The sequence below is a fragment of the Podarcis pityusensis genome, assembly GCF_964106645.2.
Source record: "Podarcis pityusensis genome assembly, chromosome: 11".
In the NCBI taxonomy this organism is placed as follows: Eukaryota; Metazoa; Chordata; class Lepidosauria; order Squamata; family Lacertidae; genus Podarcis; species Podarcis pityusensis.
The window spans coordinates 15,162,392-15,175,811 of NC_138036.1; the positions used below are offsets into that span (position 1 = coordinate 15,162,392).

Below are 13,420 nucleotides of genomic sequence, written 5' to 3' on the forward strand. Positions count from 1 at the left end.
AACTGTTGATAGATGCCAGGAGGAGATGATCTGTGCAAAATGTATGAAGGAGTCTTGAAGACTGATTATAATCTGCTCCCATTCGTTTGTAGATCTCCTAGCTACTGAAATTAATCCTGATGTTCCAATCTGGATAATGACTAAGTACAGCATGAGGAAAGATGCAATTTCCCCAACTAATTTTGAAGGAGAGCATCTGTGTATTACCACTAATCAAAATGTGTTTGTTTCCAGAACTTCCTGAAAGCATGTGCCTTCAGTTTGCCTGCGGTGTTCAAATTCAGCTGGGTTTCGCAGCAGAATTCTCCAATGTCCTGATTGTCTACACAAGCATAGTAAAGAAGCCTTCTGAAATCACTGTTTGCAAAGCTTATGTTACAGATTTCCCCCTCGTAAGTTGGCGTCAGGAGCTTGGTATGAGTTTATTCTTTACAAGATTATAAAAAACATGAAATTTGCACTTTGGCCAAAACCCACATATTATATGATCTGGCAGCTAGAGGGTGGTGGTGGTTGTGGGTATATAGCTTTTAATCCTATGAGTTAATTTCTGCTTTTTAACAAATTTGAACAGGACTTGGATGTGGACCCCAAAGGGGCAAACAAGGGGACTCCTGAGGAAACCGGAAGCTACTTGCTTTCAAAGGACTTGCCCAAGCATTGTCTCTACACTCGAATAAGTTCTCTGCAGAAGCTAAAGGTCATTTCACATTACTTTTGTTTCACAAACTCATTCTGTTTGGCACTTTTACACCAGCTGCTGCATGAAACAGATTGCACGGTTTACAGGCCCACACCCCTATTGGTAGCCTCCAGTTACTACTTGCCCTTTGAAATACCTCAGCATAAATGTATGATTTCCCCATGGATGCAGCTTTGCAGGTTAAGCCAGCAGAGAATTATATGCCAAAGGCCTTCAGTCTCGAAAGGTTCAGAGTCCAGATTTCTGAATATGGCTTCATGGATATTGGGGGAGAGCAGCAGGCTGCAGCAGTAGGGGTTTTGTTTGTGTCAAGGCTGAGGTGGTGGTAGGATCACAACTGCTTTGCTTTCTTGCTGCACCACTAAGGTCCCTTCCAACTCAATTCTATGATTCTAAGCTATTGGAAACAAAACAAATCAGGGCTCCGATGATGGCTGTCGCCCCATTTGCGCTATACATTTAAAGCTGTATCACACCACTTTAAACCTTTGCTGCTTCCCCCACAGAATCCTGGGGCTTGTAGTTTGCTAAGGTCACAGATGATCGTTAGAGTCCAATTCCCCTCACAGAGCTGCAATTCCCAGCGTGGTTTTGTAGTCAGTCCCTCTTCCCAGAGAACTCTTGAGAACTGTAGCTTTGTGAGGGGGAAGAGGGATCTCCTAAAAAACTCTCAACACCCTTCACAAACCATGAACCATGACTGTTTTGAAGTGGCACGACGCTGCTTTAAAGGCCTAGTGCAGATTGGACACTACTGTGAGGTGGGAAATAGGGGACCAGGAGCCAAATCTGACTGGGCAATGAGAATGTACTGGGTGAAGGAACTACTCTGATCAGTATAAAACTGCAGTATGTGGCATTGGAATGAGGGTGGAATCTACATGATAAAGAACAGCTGGTGTCCCTTGGCTTATACATCATCCTAAATGATGAAGATACAGCAAGTGCTAAAATTGATTTATTTATTTTTTGAGGGGCAGACATGCTCATTTTTTGCTTTTGTTTCCCACGAAATGCAGGTGTGCCATTAATTCAGTCAGCATACAAAACTGATTATGTTAGTGAGAGTATTGGAGTTATCTGTGATGCAAACAGTAGCTTCTTTGTGTTTAATTTTTGCAAGTTCCATGTGGAAGGCAAACTCTTAACGTGGAAAGTGGAATATCTTTAGCAGCCGGTGTAACAGTTGCTTTTAAAATACAGTGTCTGTGTGCTGACAGCAAAACGCTAGAAATAGGTTTCCAGCGCCCCCCCCTTTTTTTTGTCCTGTGAATTTGTGTAATTAGGAGACAAAAGCACTCTGATGGCAGTGAATGCTGCATTTGATGTGAACGCCTGCATTTCTTTCTTAGGGCATAACAGCTGCCATTATTATGAAGATTAATGATGAATTTTCTTTTTTTATTATTTCACAGGAAGACTTAACCTTCACAGTTTGCCTGCACTATGAATACACAGGAGTAGATGATGTTGTGGATGAAAGGAAGGTGGTTAACATTGGCAAGCCGCTCATTGCGAGACTGCGCATTCATCAAGGATACAGAAAGAATAGTTGTTTCCACAGCTTCTGCGGGCCTGACGGGCCTTGTTTCGCCCACTCGCCTGGTGTAGAGGCAGCTGGATATAGCCCCTCTCATCACAATCACCAGCCACATTGTTATACAGGTTTCCCCCAGCAAAGCCCTGCTCACTCAGGAAGTGTTTTGCAACCAGTGAGGTGCCAGTGCAATATGTCTCCAAACAGGCTGGTCGCATGGTCACCAACCTGGTCGTATCCATCCAATTCGAACCAAAGCAACGTACCTGTGGAGACGACGGATGAACTGGAATCTGATTTCTCAGGAAGCTTGAGGCTGTCTCATCAACAGTAGCCGAAGCTTTTGTGTGGCAGTTTAGCGGCAACATTCCTCAGGCAGCGATTTGCAGATCTTGGATTTTGGGGAAAGGGCATTAATAGGTCTCATTGAATTATTTAACCAGGATCCCAAGTTGTTGGGATTATGAGTTGGCACATAGGTACTTAAGAAATCTTCTTGGACCACAGGAAATTGCCAGTTATTTTCCCTGATAAGGAAACTGCAGGGCATGTTGCAATACAGTAGTAAGAAAGAGTCTGATTGACTTCAAGCCCAGCTGTGTATCATGGGAGAGTATGTGTACAGTATTCTCTTAACATGTTGAAAACAATTGGAGCTGCAACAAAATGTTGCAGTGTGACGATGGTCTGCCTGTCCAAACTTCCAGCATTTCTAACCCCCCCCCCAAACATTTCCCACCAGTCAGCATTCCATGGGGCACTGAGCACAAATAGTCCTGTATTGGGTGGGGGGGCTCACTCCTTGGGGTTTTCACCTCTAGAAATTTTTTCTATACAAACTTTGGGGTTCCTCAAGTCTACTCATACCATCCGAATGGTGCTGCTGCTTTGGCTACATAAGCAATGACATGACCTGAGCACTGGAAGTAGAGCAGTGGTTGCTAGACACTCCCCCGCCCCCAGGGATCACTTGGAAAATGCTGACGGTTTTGGTGAACTACGTAATGATTTTTAGTTGTATTTTTATTGTTTCTTTTATTTCTTCCGCAGGCAACCCCCGATTTGCACGGGGGTTGTGTTCCTGCCCCCCGCCCCGCCATCACGTCAACAGAGTTTGCATAAGGCATAAGCCCACCCCATTATACCCCTGATCTGCCCTCATGTTCTGCGTAATTGAACATGTGCAAAATGGTCACTGCCTGTTGCTTTTTTTTTTGTATTAACTTGCATCCAAGTTGCAGCCAATACAATAAGAAATGAAATGCAAGGGAAATGCAATTAAAAAGCAATTTGCATATTTAACATGAACATGCCATGGACCACCTGAGTGAAGCTCATGGACCACTGGTGGCCCACCAACCATAAGTGTGGGAACCTCCTGACATAGAGGGGATGATGTTTAGAGGATGGCAGGATACCTCTGGGTATCTGGTGCTTTCCCTACATGTCTAGATGAATGCATGGGAACTGGACGATGGACTGAATGGAATATTGCTCTCATTCATCAATGATATTCTTATTTCTGTCCTCTGGAAGTTCCCGAACCTTTCCTCCTACAACAAACACTGTACAAACAACCTTTGATTAAATAAAAGCACCTGCAGAATTTCTGGTCATTTGGGAACCAGTTTTGTTTTACATGATCAATCTCTGCAATTAGTTTAAAAGGGTAGGAAAGAGATTTTTGTGTGAGATTATAAATGCACCCCAGCCTCTTTAACAGTCAACAAGAGTGAATCAGCTTTACAGGTACTCCTCTCATTTATACTGTCATTTTAAAAGGCCAGCATTATTATTATTTTGTTCATAATTATACGCAAGGCAATAAATTCCTTTTTAAAAATATTTGTATAGATGTACTATATTCAATAAGAAGTTCAGCATTCAATTCTCTAACGTGACTAAAGTGCCTGTGGTATGTTAAATTTAGACTCTTACCTGCATTTCTGGGGGAAAGGAATACTAGGCAAACTGAGGCAATCTATCCAAAACAATGCTAACTAAATATTAGCCTTTATTCTAGATTTCTGCATCTTAGCACTGTGGAATTTTGCATGTGCTGACAAATGTGCAGGAGAATTACGATACGAGAGATGTAGCTGTATTAAGGGGGAGACAGTCGGGAAGTGGTTCGGAAAGTCAGTAGACAGCCATTGGGACTCTAGGAAGCAAGGAGGAAGAGAAGCCAAGGAACAACAGCTTGCAAAGTTGCAGGTAAGTAGACACTTGGGACGGAACAGATAAGTCAGTGGCAAGTCAGTCTGGAGCCTGGAGAAGGTCTAAGCGGTGTCTAAGGAGCGAAGGTCAAAGAAGCTGTCAGGGGGGTGATTTATCCAGAAATGTGATTTAGTTATATTTGTTTTGAATGTTTTGTTGATTTTATATTTGTTTTTCTTGGTGGTTTTATGTATATTTGTTTTTAATTGATTTGTGTATTTTAAGTCATGGTTTATATATAATTTGACTTGTATACTACTTGGGAGAATTTTTTTGAGCAAGTGGGTTCGTACATTTTCTAAATAATTGTCGGAGGAATTTGAAGACGTGTTGTATACAGTGGTACCTCGGGTTAAGTACTTAATTCGTTCCGGAGGTCCGTTCTTAACCTGAAACTGTTCTTAACCTGAAGCACCACTTTAGCTAATGGGGCCTCATGCTGCCGCCACGCCACGAGAGCACGATTTCTGTTCTCATCCTGAAGCAAAGTTCTTAACCCAAGGTACTATTTCTGGGTTAGCGGAGTCTGTAACCTGAAGCGTATGTAACCCGAGGTACCACTGTACCTGCCTTCCCTCTGATGAACATTCCTTCTTTTGCCACCCCTCCTTCCACGCCACTCTTCTCCTCTCATTGTGTTTGGGTCTGGGATATATCTTTCTGTCTTCCTGTGCTTGTAAGTGTAGTCATAAGAGGCTACACTGGCCAGCTTTAGCCATGCAAGAAGTGGACTTCTGAAAGAGTTGGGCAATGAAATGTGTCAAGCACTGCAGCCTCAGGGATCTTTATACATCATATCCCCTTGCCTTGAACAGTGTTGTCTGATTACAGTTGGCCCAACCCCTCTCCTTGATTTTGTTCAAGACCCCTATTTATGATTCCTGAGGGGAAAAGGTTGTTGGGAGGGAGGAAGAGGCACTTGAAGAAGAGACTGGATGCTGGAACAATATTGGTTGTGGCCCAGGAATAGGACTTGCATGTCTGGTTGCTAAAAATTAGGGTTCCAACTTGCAATTCAGGGCAGTTCATGGACATTGATGACTCAGGCAATAGGATGGAGATAGCATGTATATGTTGTTACGCTTTCCAGCTTGTGGTTCAGAAAACCCAAGTGGTTTTATTAATAAGAGGAGGGAGATTAACAACACAATCCTATGCAGATCTGCTTGGAAGAAAGTCCTGTGGAGTTCATGTGAACTCCCAGGTAAATTATGTGCAGGTTTGCTGCTTGAGTTAATAAGAGATTTGTTGTTGATGGTAAGGGCAAGTTTTAAATGTTCCTTAGTTTAGTAGTTGTCACTTTCTGAACTGGCCCCCATGAAATACCTTTACATCTTCAGACTAACGCAATGGTTAAATATTTCCAAAATGAGCTGGTCCAATGGGAAGCCCTTTCAATGGCTCCTGTGCATTTCCACAGCCTCCTAAGTGGCAAAGTTTTGCAGAAATGGAGTTCCGTAAACCCAGGCAAACCATAGGTCCACCTAGATAAGTATTGTTTGCAGCAACTGGCATCAGCCATTCAGGGTTTCAGACATAAATCTTGCCCGGCCCTACTTGGAGGTGTCAGGGGTTGAATCAGACCTTCCATATGGAAGCTGTATATTCTAGCAGTGAATTATGACCCCTGAATTTGAGCAGGGAGGAACTATACTATGTGACGTATTTAGGTGATACATGCCTGATATCCAGGGCAAAACCTTGTGAGCTCCTCAGAAAAAAAGGGTTGTCTTTTCATTTAGATCAGGACAAACTTCTAGCTTTCATGCTTTTAGGTGGAACGTAAAACCATTAATGAGCAGTGTACGTTTTGTGACAGCCTTAAGAGGCTGCTATGCAACTGGTCTGATAGCACTGCATCACCAGATGAAAGTCGGTGATGCTGTCCTTTGCTTTCAGAGCAAAAGAATGGCTCTTCGAAGCACTTCTCCATCTCTAGTCACAATCAGTTCAAGAGGCCCACACACGCACACTTGATTAGTGTGGAGCTTGCATTGCCATGGTAACTATTCTCTTCACATACTTTTTGGCACTTGGAAAAACTCATTGGTTTCTTCCCACGATCTAAGAGATTGGAGCACTGTTCAGTGCCCTTGCAAGATTAGGTCTGTAATGATGGAAACAAAAGAGATTGCTTCTGTCACTACGGGCCTTAATCTTGCACTGCACTGAACTTCCTGCTCTAGTGAACCCTGCAAGCCCAATGGCCAATAAATATTTATTGCTTGTAGCCATAGGCCATTGCAAATGCAGTAAAAGACCTATTAGCACAGGCATAAAACATGAATAAGTATACACTCTGCTTAAAATGCAATCAAGTTTGAAACTTCCTGGGGATAGATTTAGCTTGCTCAAATTAACAAGTCACTAACAGTTCGTTGAAAGATTCTCACTTGGATTTTCTTTGCTGCAGTTGCCTATAGTGCAGCTTGATAGTATAGGTACTCCTATGGGTTGGATAACAGGTCAATGACTTTGTTTTGCACTGGTCACCCACTCCATTGCATGCAATATAAAAGAATGGTTTCTTTTCTAGGACAGGCATACAGTGGGCAGTGCAATGAATGTTATTGGCATCATCTGTCTGGAAAGACAATGGCAGGAAGTCAAACCACTGCGTTAGCAGCACTGAAGTGACTTCCCCAGGGCACATTTAGTCTCTGGCTAGACTAAAAACAAGCACATGAACACCTCTGTGCCCTGGCTACACCATGCATGGATTTTCTATATCATCACCATATGCTATGAGCCCCAGCCTTCCTCAAAGTTAATGTGAACCGTAAAGGCCTCCAACCCTCCCCAGTTTCCCATCAGCTGCAAGCTTGGCAACTTTGCTATCTCTGATTGAATCTGTGTTTTCCCTCCACAAAGCACCGTGTTTGCTTTGGGATTCAAGCTCCATCAGTATGGTACAGAGGATGACAACCATATAAATTTCCAGAAAGAGATGCAATCCTTGTAAGAGCAAGCTTATTATATTTTACTTGCACTAAGGCACCAGATGTTCTTGTGCATTGCCTTCCGTTCTCAGAAGGACGTGCATAGGAGATGATAATGAGCGATTGCTTTTCTCTGTGTTCAAGGCAACAATTTCATCAGCTCCATAGAAGTATCTGTCAGCTAGCCAGTTATGAGTTATGGTCACAGCTGTTGTACCATGGCCAGGAATATGGGAGGAGTCTCCTTATTTTGTGATTGTAAATTGCTCTAAACTGTTTTCAGCATTGTGTTTTAACAAGGCAGGCGTTCTTGTTGTATATTTGTAAATTCGTATTAGAAAAATACACAAAGGTTGCTTCCAGACAACTTGTTTATTGAGCATTCATCCTGATTTGTTTGCAGGGAGATTAAGACAGCGTTGGCTATTTAATAAGCATAAGGTTAGATGACGTTGCGTAAAGCGAGTGTTACTCCACACCTTTCAGTGCAGTCCCCCTTTACTTTCCTTATCACAAAAAGTCTGATCTTTGGTGAAAGTAGCTTTGTTGCTCAAGACAGCGTGGTCAACTACAATTGCATAAACTAGATTTGCCAGTTTGTGACTGGGCCCTCCTGCAAAACAGCAACTGTCTGGAAGTGGCCTCTCCATCAGAAGGAAGTCGGATCTGAGAAACACTGCCCCTGGCACTTTTCATCATTTAGGAAAGTAAGGAGTAATGCACAGTCGTCTTTTTCTGAGCTGTAATTCTCAAATCACTTGCCACTTTTGACTAGAATACTGTTTCCTCTCTAATGCAGAACGGTTATTTGGTAATTATAATGGTTCCATCTTTTTTTATAACTGTGAATTGTGCTGTTGCCACCACCCTGGGACCTCATGGTGAAGGGTGGGTAAGAAATATAAATGGAATAAAATAAATAATAAAAATCAAGGGTAATTTAATTTAAAAATTAACATCTCTTAAATGTGCATGAGCTCTCTGAACCCAGTAATCCACTGTCTTGAGTATCAAATGGGTGTGGGATCTGTCCATCTAAGGTGCGGGTTCCGAAAAAGGAATCTAGTGCCAGTTATGTGATCCAGTCTGAAACTGACATCCAGTTCTTTTTGTTGTCCACTCTGTTTGGTATAGTTCCTTTTAAAGGTTTTGTTTTATTTCACAATGTTTACTTGAAGATTAATATCCCATTTCTTTCATTTATTCTTTTGGGGTGGGAACTGCTGTTGCTTAGAGAGCCAGTAAGTATGCAGTCTGCCTCTGTATAATCTAAAAGCAAATCTGTAACAAATAATCTGCATCCCCTATCCGGAAAATTAATTTCCATATTAAGTTTGGAGCTTGCAACGCACTGAAGTGGAAAGTAAAGAATGATGCACAAGATTTTTGACAGAACACTGCCTCCCAGTTTTATTGGTTTAATTTTTCCTAATGACTAAAACTGACACATTTCCCAGCACCACCAGAAGGTATTTAGTGAAATTACAGAGCTCTAATCGACATTAATACACATGTCAGTTTGTTAGCATATAAACTGAGTGAGTCCTGGAATTAAATTGTGAAGCTGGTGATCTGAGAGATAAAACTTTTGTTCCCCATCCCACGCTGTAAGGTTCTGTCAGCTATAGTGTAAATTTGAAATATCCTTGCTGAGGACAGTTTTGCAGATGTCGCTACAAGATTTTGGCTGAATGTGCATGTCACGCTTAACCATGTTCAGGGCAATGTGCAGGAGTGGGCTACAATGAGACCCCGAATTGTGTATTCCCTTCTCCTATGCCCGCATCACCCAGAAGAGTTCAGAAGCTCCTAAGCCTACTTTTGGTTAGCAGTGGTTAGTTATGTCATCTGAAGTGGCAATCTGGTTAATATTAACCATGGTTAGCATGAAACAAGCCAACTTCATGGTTTCTAGAGCTGGCTTATTTGAACTAACCATGGTAAACAATAATTACTGTTCTGGGCTTGGATGACAGGAGAAGCTGTGGTTAACTAAATGGAAAGGAAATCTTCTGAACTCTTATGGGTTGCATGGAAGGAAGGGATGGGACTGAGAGAGCGGACAAACCCAAAGTTCACTGTGTCTCATTCCTGTTTGTGCACACCTTGCTAAAACCATGCTGTGTGGCACAGCCAAAGAAGATAAATGAGATCAGCATTGGGAGAATTACTGGTAGATCAAAGTAATTTCCACATCAGCCTAGCTCCTCTACCAAGTGAATGAAATCCTGAGAGAGCAATCCTCACAAGTTAATTCTGATTTGATGGCTGAAGTAGAGCAGGACAATCAAAACAATAACAAAATGTAAGACTGCTAGTTAATCTTTAACATTTGGCATGTAAAGTATCTCTTAGCTATTCATGAACGCTGTGTACATGAATCAGAAGTGAGATGGGCCCTTCCCCAGAGGTCTTGCAATTTGCATTAGGTTGGTCAGGATCAGTAAGAGACAAAAAGAGTTCAGGAGAGTTATCTAGCAATAAAATGGTATTGGAGCATTGTTGCTTTAACATCTATTGATTGCCACAAATCAGATGCATGTGGCAAATGATAAATGTGGCAAGGTTTTATCTTCTTGCCTTTCACTAGGTGGAAATGGTTCGTTTTGCTGAATTTGTCAATACTATCACACATCGTTAATGACTAAGAACATGTTTTGTTTTAATTAGAAGTTTCTTATACTGTGCATCAAGAAATATTAAGACGTTTCATAACAATTAAGCAATAATAAATCAAACAATACAACAAGAGCACTTAAAAAACCAAAAACCCTGAGTAATTGACCATGTTTATGAGATACTGATAACACCCTTCCTCCTGTTTTCTCAAATCTTTAAAAACACTCTCTTCTTTCCGCTGAAACCTCCCCGATCCATCAGATTTTTTTTCACTTTGCATGACTTTTCTTTTATACAGCCACTCTTCAGAAAATAATTAACAGACGATGCAGCCAAAGCTAACCATTTTATGCCCCATGGAATTCAAGGAAGATAATTAAAGATGGGGGGCCATAGGACAAGCAAGTGGAAGTACAGTGCATTGTAAAACTATGGAATGTGGGGTTTGTTTTGAGGGGGGGTTGTAGCTGGGGTTTTTTGGTATATTTTAGATCTTGTGATTTATGAGGAAATCGTTCACTTTGTGTATTTTTTTAATGTTTTATTTATGGTTTATGACTACTTTTGTTATGTTGTAGCTAGGCATTTTTTCTCCCATGTTGTAAGTCGCCTTGAGCATGGTTTGAACTGTGGAAAGGCAACATGCAAATAAAATTATGCATTATATATAAAATTTGCTGCCACATTGTGATGGCTACCGAGTTGGATGGCTTTAAAATGGGCAGCAACAACAGCGGCAATAATTATATTAGCACAAGCTTGGAAGACGGAAGAAATACCAACGAAAGAACAATGGCAAGGGAAACTTACGGAATATGCAGAACTGGCAAAATTAACAGATAAATTACATGAAATGGATAACAAAGATTTTAAAAGAGAATGGGAACCACTTACAACATATATGAAGAGACAACATAAAGAATTGGACTCACTGGCAGGGTTTGAATAAACAAACACAATTGTATATAACAAAAAGTAAGATTATATGTATTGGGAAATTTTTGGGAAACAACACGCAGGGTGAGTAATATGGAAATAAAACAAAATGGGAATTATGAGGGAAGTCCGGGGGGTGGGATATTAATTCCGGTGCCAGAGGAACATGCTTCTGAATGATAAGTCTATGGAGCAACACTGCTGATCTGGATGGGAGTTAAGTTTGATCCAGCAGGGATCTCCTGGTAGGTGTGCCGAAAATAACAAAAACCAATTCTGAGACACAAAGTACAAATGTGGTTGTTCCCAAACTTTTCCACTAGAGGGTACTCATTCCACATTAATTATACCAGAAAGTAAATATACATTCTGAACTTCCAAATCTCTTGCAATTGCTCCCAAACCTATGGTCTGTAAAACCTCATCAGGTGCCCCGTGTGCACATTAAATATCCATATTGATTTTTATTGTAGCTTTTTGAGTCTTTCATTTCTTATAAGAAATATTGGGATGCGGGTGACAATGTGGTCTAAACCACTGAGCCTCTTGGGCTTGCTGATCAGAAGTTTGGCGGTTCGAATCCCCACAACGAAGTGAGCTCCTGTTGCTCTGTCCCAGCTCCTGCCTACCTAGCAGTTCGAAAGCATGCCAGTGCAAGTAGATTAATAAGTACCGCTGTGGCGGGAAGGTAAACGACCTTTCTGTGCGCTCTGGTTTCCGTCATGGTGTTCTGTTGTGCCAGAAATGGTTTAGTCATGCTGGCCACATGACCCGGAAAGCTGTCTGTGGACAAACACCGTCTCCCTCACCCTGAAAATGAGATGAGCGCCACAACCCCATAGTTGCCTTTGACCGTTCAGGGGTCCTTTACCTTTACCTTTAAAGAAATAAAAGGTGTGGTGAAAAATACAATGGAAAACCATACAGCATCTAGCACAGAGCAATACAATTGCCACAATTGGTAGGGGGAAAATGATTAAGTGGGCCATCACAAACATCAGCTGTTTTATGTGGGAATATTGCAAACTTGATCTATTCCATTGGTCTTTGACTGGTGGAAGGCAATTTTTATTTTAGGCAATTGTGGCTGGTGTTCTTTGGGATTTGTAGGACAGAAGACAGGGAACTTGACAGTAGCTGGAGCCGGAGCGAATGACAGGGAGGGTCAATAAATACTTGTTTTGTCCCCATCCTTGTCAGGAACAAACTGGCAGGATTTATATTTTAAATTTATTTTTATATTGCCCTGAAATCCATTTTTCTTGTTTGAGTGGTTAGTAAAATTTTAAAAAATAAATGGATAGTAAAAGTGGTTAAGCAGTTACCAGTCTTCCTTGCATGCATATACCAGCAGGGCTACTAGGTAAAGGTAAAGGGACCCCTGACCATTAGGTCCAGTCGTGGCTGACTCTGGGGTTGCGGCGCTCATCTCGCTTTATTGGCCAAGGGAGCCGGCGTACAGCTTCCGGGTCATGTGGCCAGCATGACAAAGCCGCTTCTGGCGAACCAGAGCAGCGCACGGAAACGCTGTTTACCTTCCCGCCAGAGTGATACCTATTTATCTACTTGCACTTTGACGTGCTTTCGAACTGCTAGGTTGGCAGGAGCAGGGACCGAGCAACGGGAGCTCACCCCATCACGGGGATTCGAACCGCCGACCTACTACAGTGATGTTTAAGGTGCATTTTGAGTCACTGTGCAATTTATTAGCTAGCTCCTAGATGTCGCTGTTCTACACACTTGGAAAAAACACTTCCTCAGCTGTGATCAGTTCTATTATTTTCTTGGTTTAATTTCCCCTGCTCCCCCCCCCCCCAACACACACAGAGGATAGAAATGGAATTATCTATTATTTACACACCATGAGCTTTTTAAAGAGTTTGGAGAGAAATATCCAATTAGTTTGCACAATGTCAGTCCAGCAGTTCCTGAAAGACTGCAATCTACGGTTTTCCTCTTTTTTTTCCTGGGATGTGGCTAGATCCTTATTCACATTGGGGGCGGGGGGGGGAATTCATTCAAAATTAATCTTCACCAGGAGAAGACAGTGGCAGAGAATCATCACCTCATGGCAATGTTTTCCTGTTTGGGGGACAAAAGGGAAAGGAAAGATGAAGTACTATTGAGCAAACCACAGTTTTATGGGGCTTGCCCAACTTTTTCGCTATTCTAATGAACAATGCCAGGTGATCTTCAACTTGCCCAGGCCAGACACCCACCTCTAACTTCAAACCTGAAATATGGGGCCCACTTTCACATATCCACTTTTGATTTCTACATAATAGCACTAACAAGGCACATTATTCATCCTAAAATGAAAATTCACAGAGTTCAGTGTTACCTTAGCACTGCTACTAAATGAAAATCAGTGGGGTCTTTTTGTTTTTAAAGATCCAAGTGTCCCTATTTTCCAGGGATAGTCCTAGACTTACAGAAGCTGTCCCTGCTTCTGATTTGACCCCAGAATTT

The 13,420-nt window shown here is 41.9% G+C and overlaps 1 protein-coding gene and 1 long non-coding RNA gene across 4 annotated transcripts in view; one reads left to right on the forward strand and one right to left on the reverse strand.

Annotated features, from left to right (window-relative positions):
* Nucleotides 1–3,846, forward strand: part of MALT1 (MALT1 paracaspase) — a 40,372-nt gene extending 36,526 nt beyond the window's left edge. For all 3 annotated transcript variants that reach the window (XM_080973452.1, XM_080973453.1, XM_080973454.1), the window contains 3 exons: nucleotides 235–392; nucleotides 575–700; nucleotides 2,119–3,846. In XM_080973452.1, coding sequence (XP_080829578.1) covers nucleotides 235–392; nucleotides 575–700; nucleotides 2,119–2,574 — 740 coding nt within the window. In that variant the 3' untranslated portion in view covers nucleotides 2,575–3,846. The remainder of the gene's footprint in view (nucleotides 1–234; nucleotides 393–574; nucleotides 701–2,118) is intronic.
* LOC308458835 lies at nucleotides 3,473–12,805 on the reverse strand. Its single transcript, XR_013977715.1, has 2 exons — nucleotides 12,611–12,805; nucleotides 3,473–12,307 (listed from the first exon to the last, which is right to left on the reverse strand). It is a non-coding gene; the product is annotated as an uncharacterized lncRNA (long non-coding RNA).
* Between the last annotated feature and the right edge of the window lie 615 nt (nucleotides 12,806–13,420).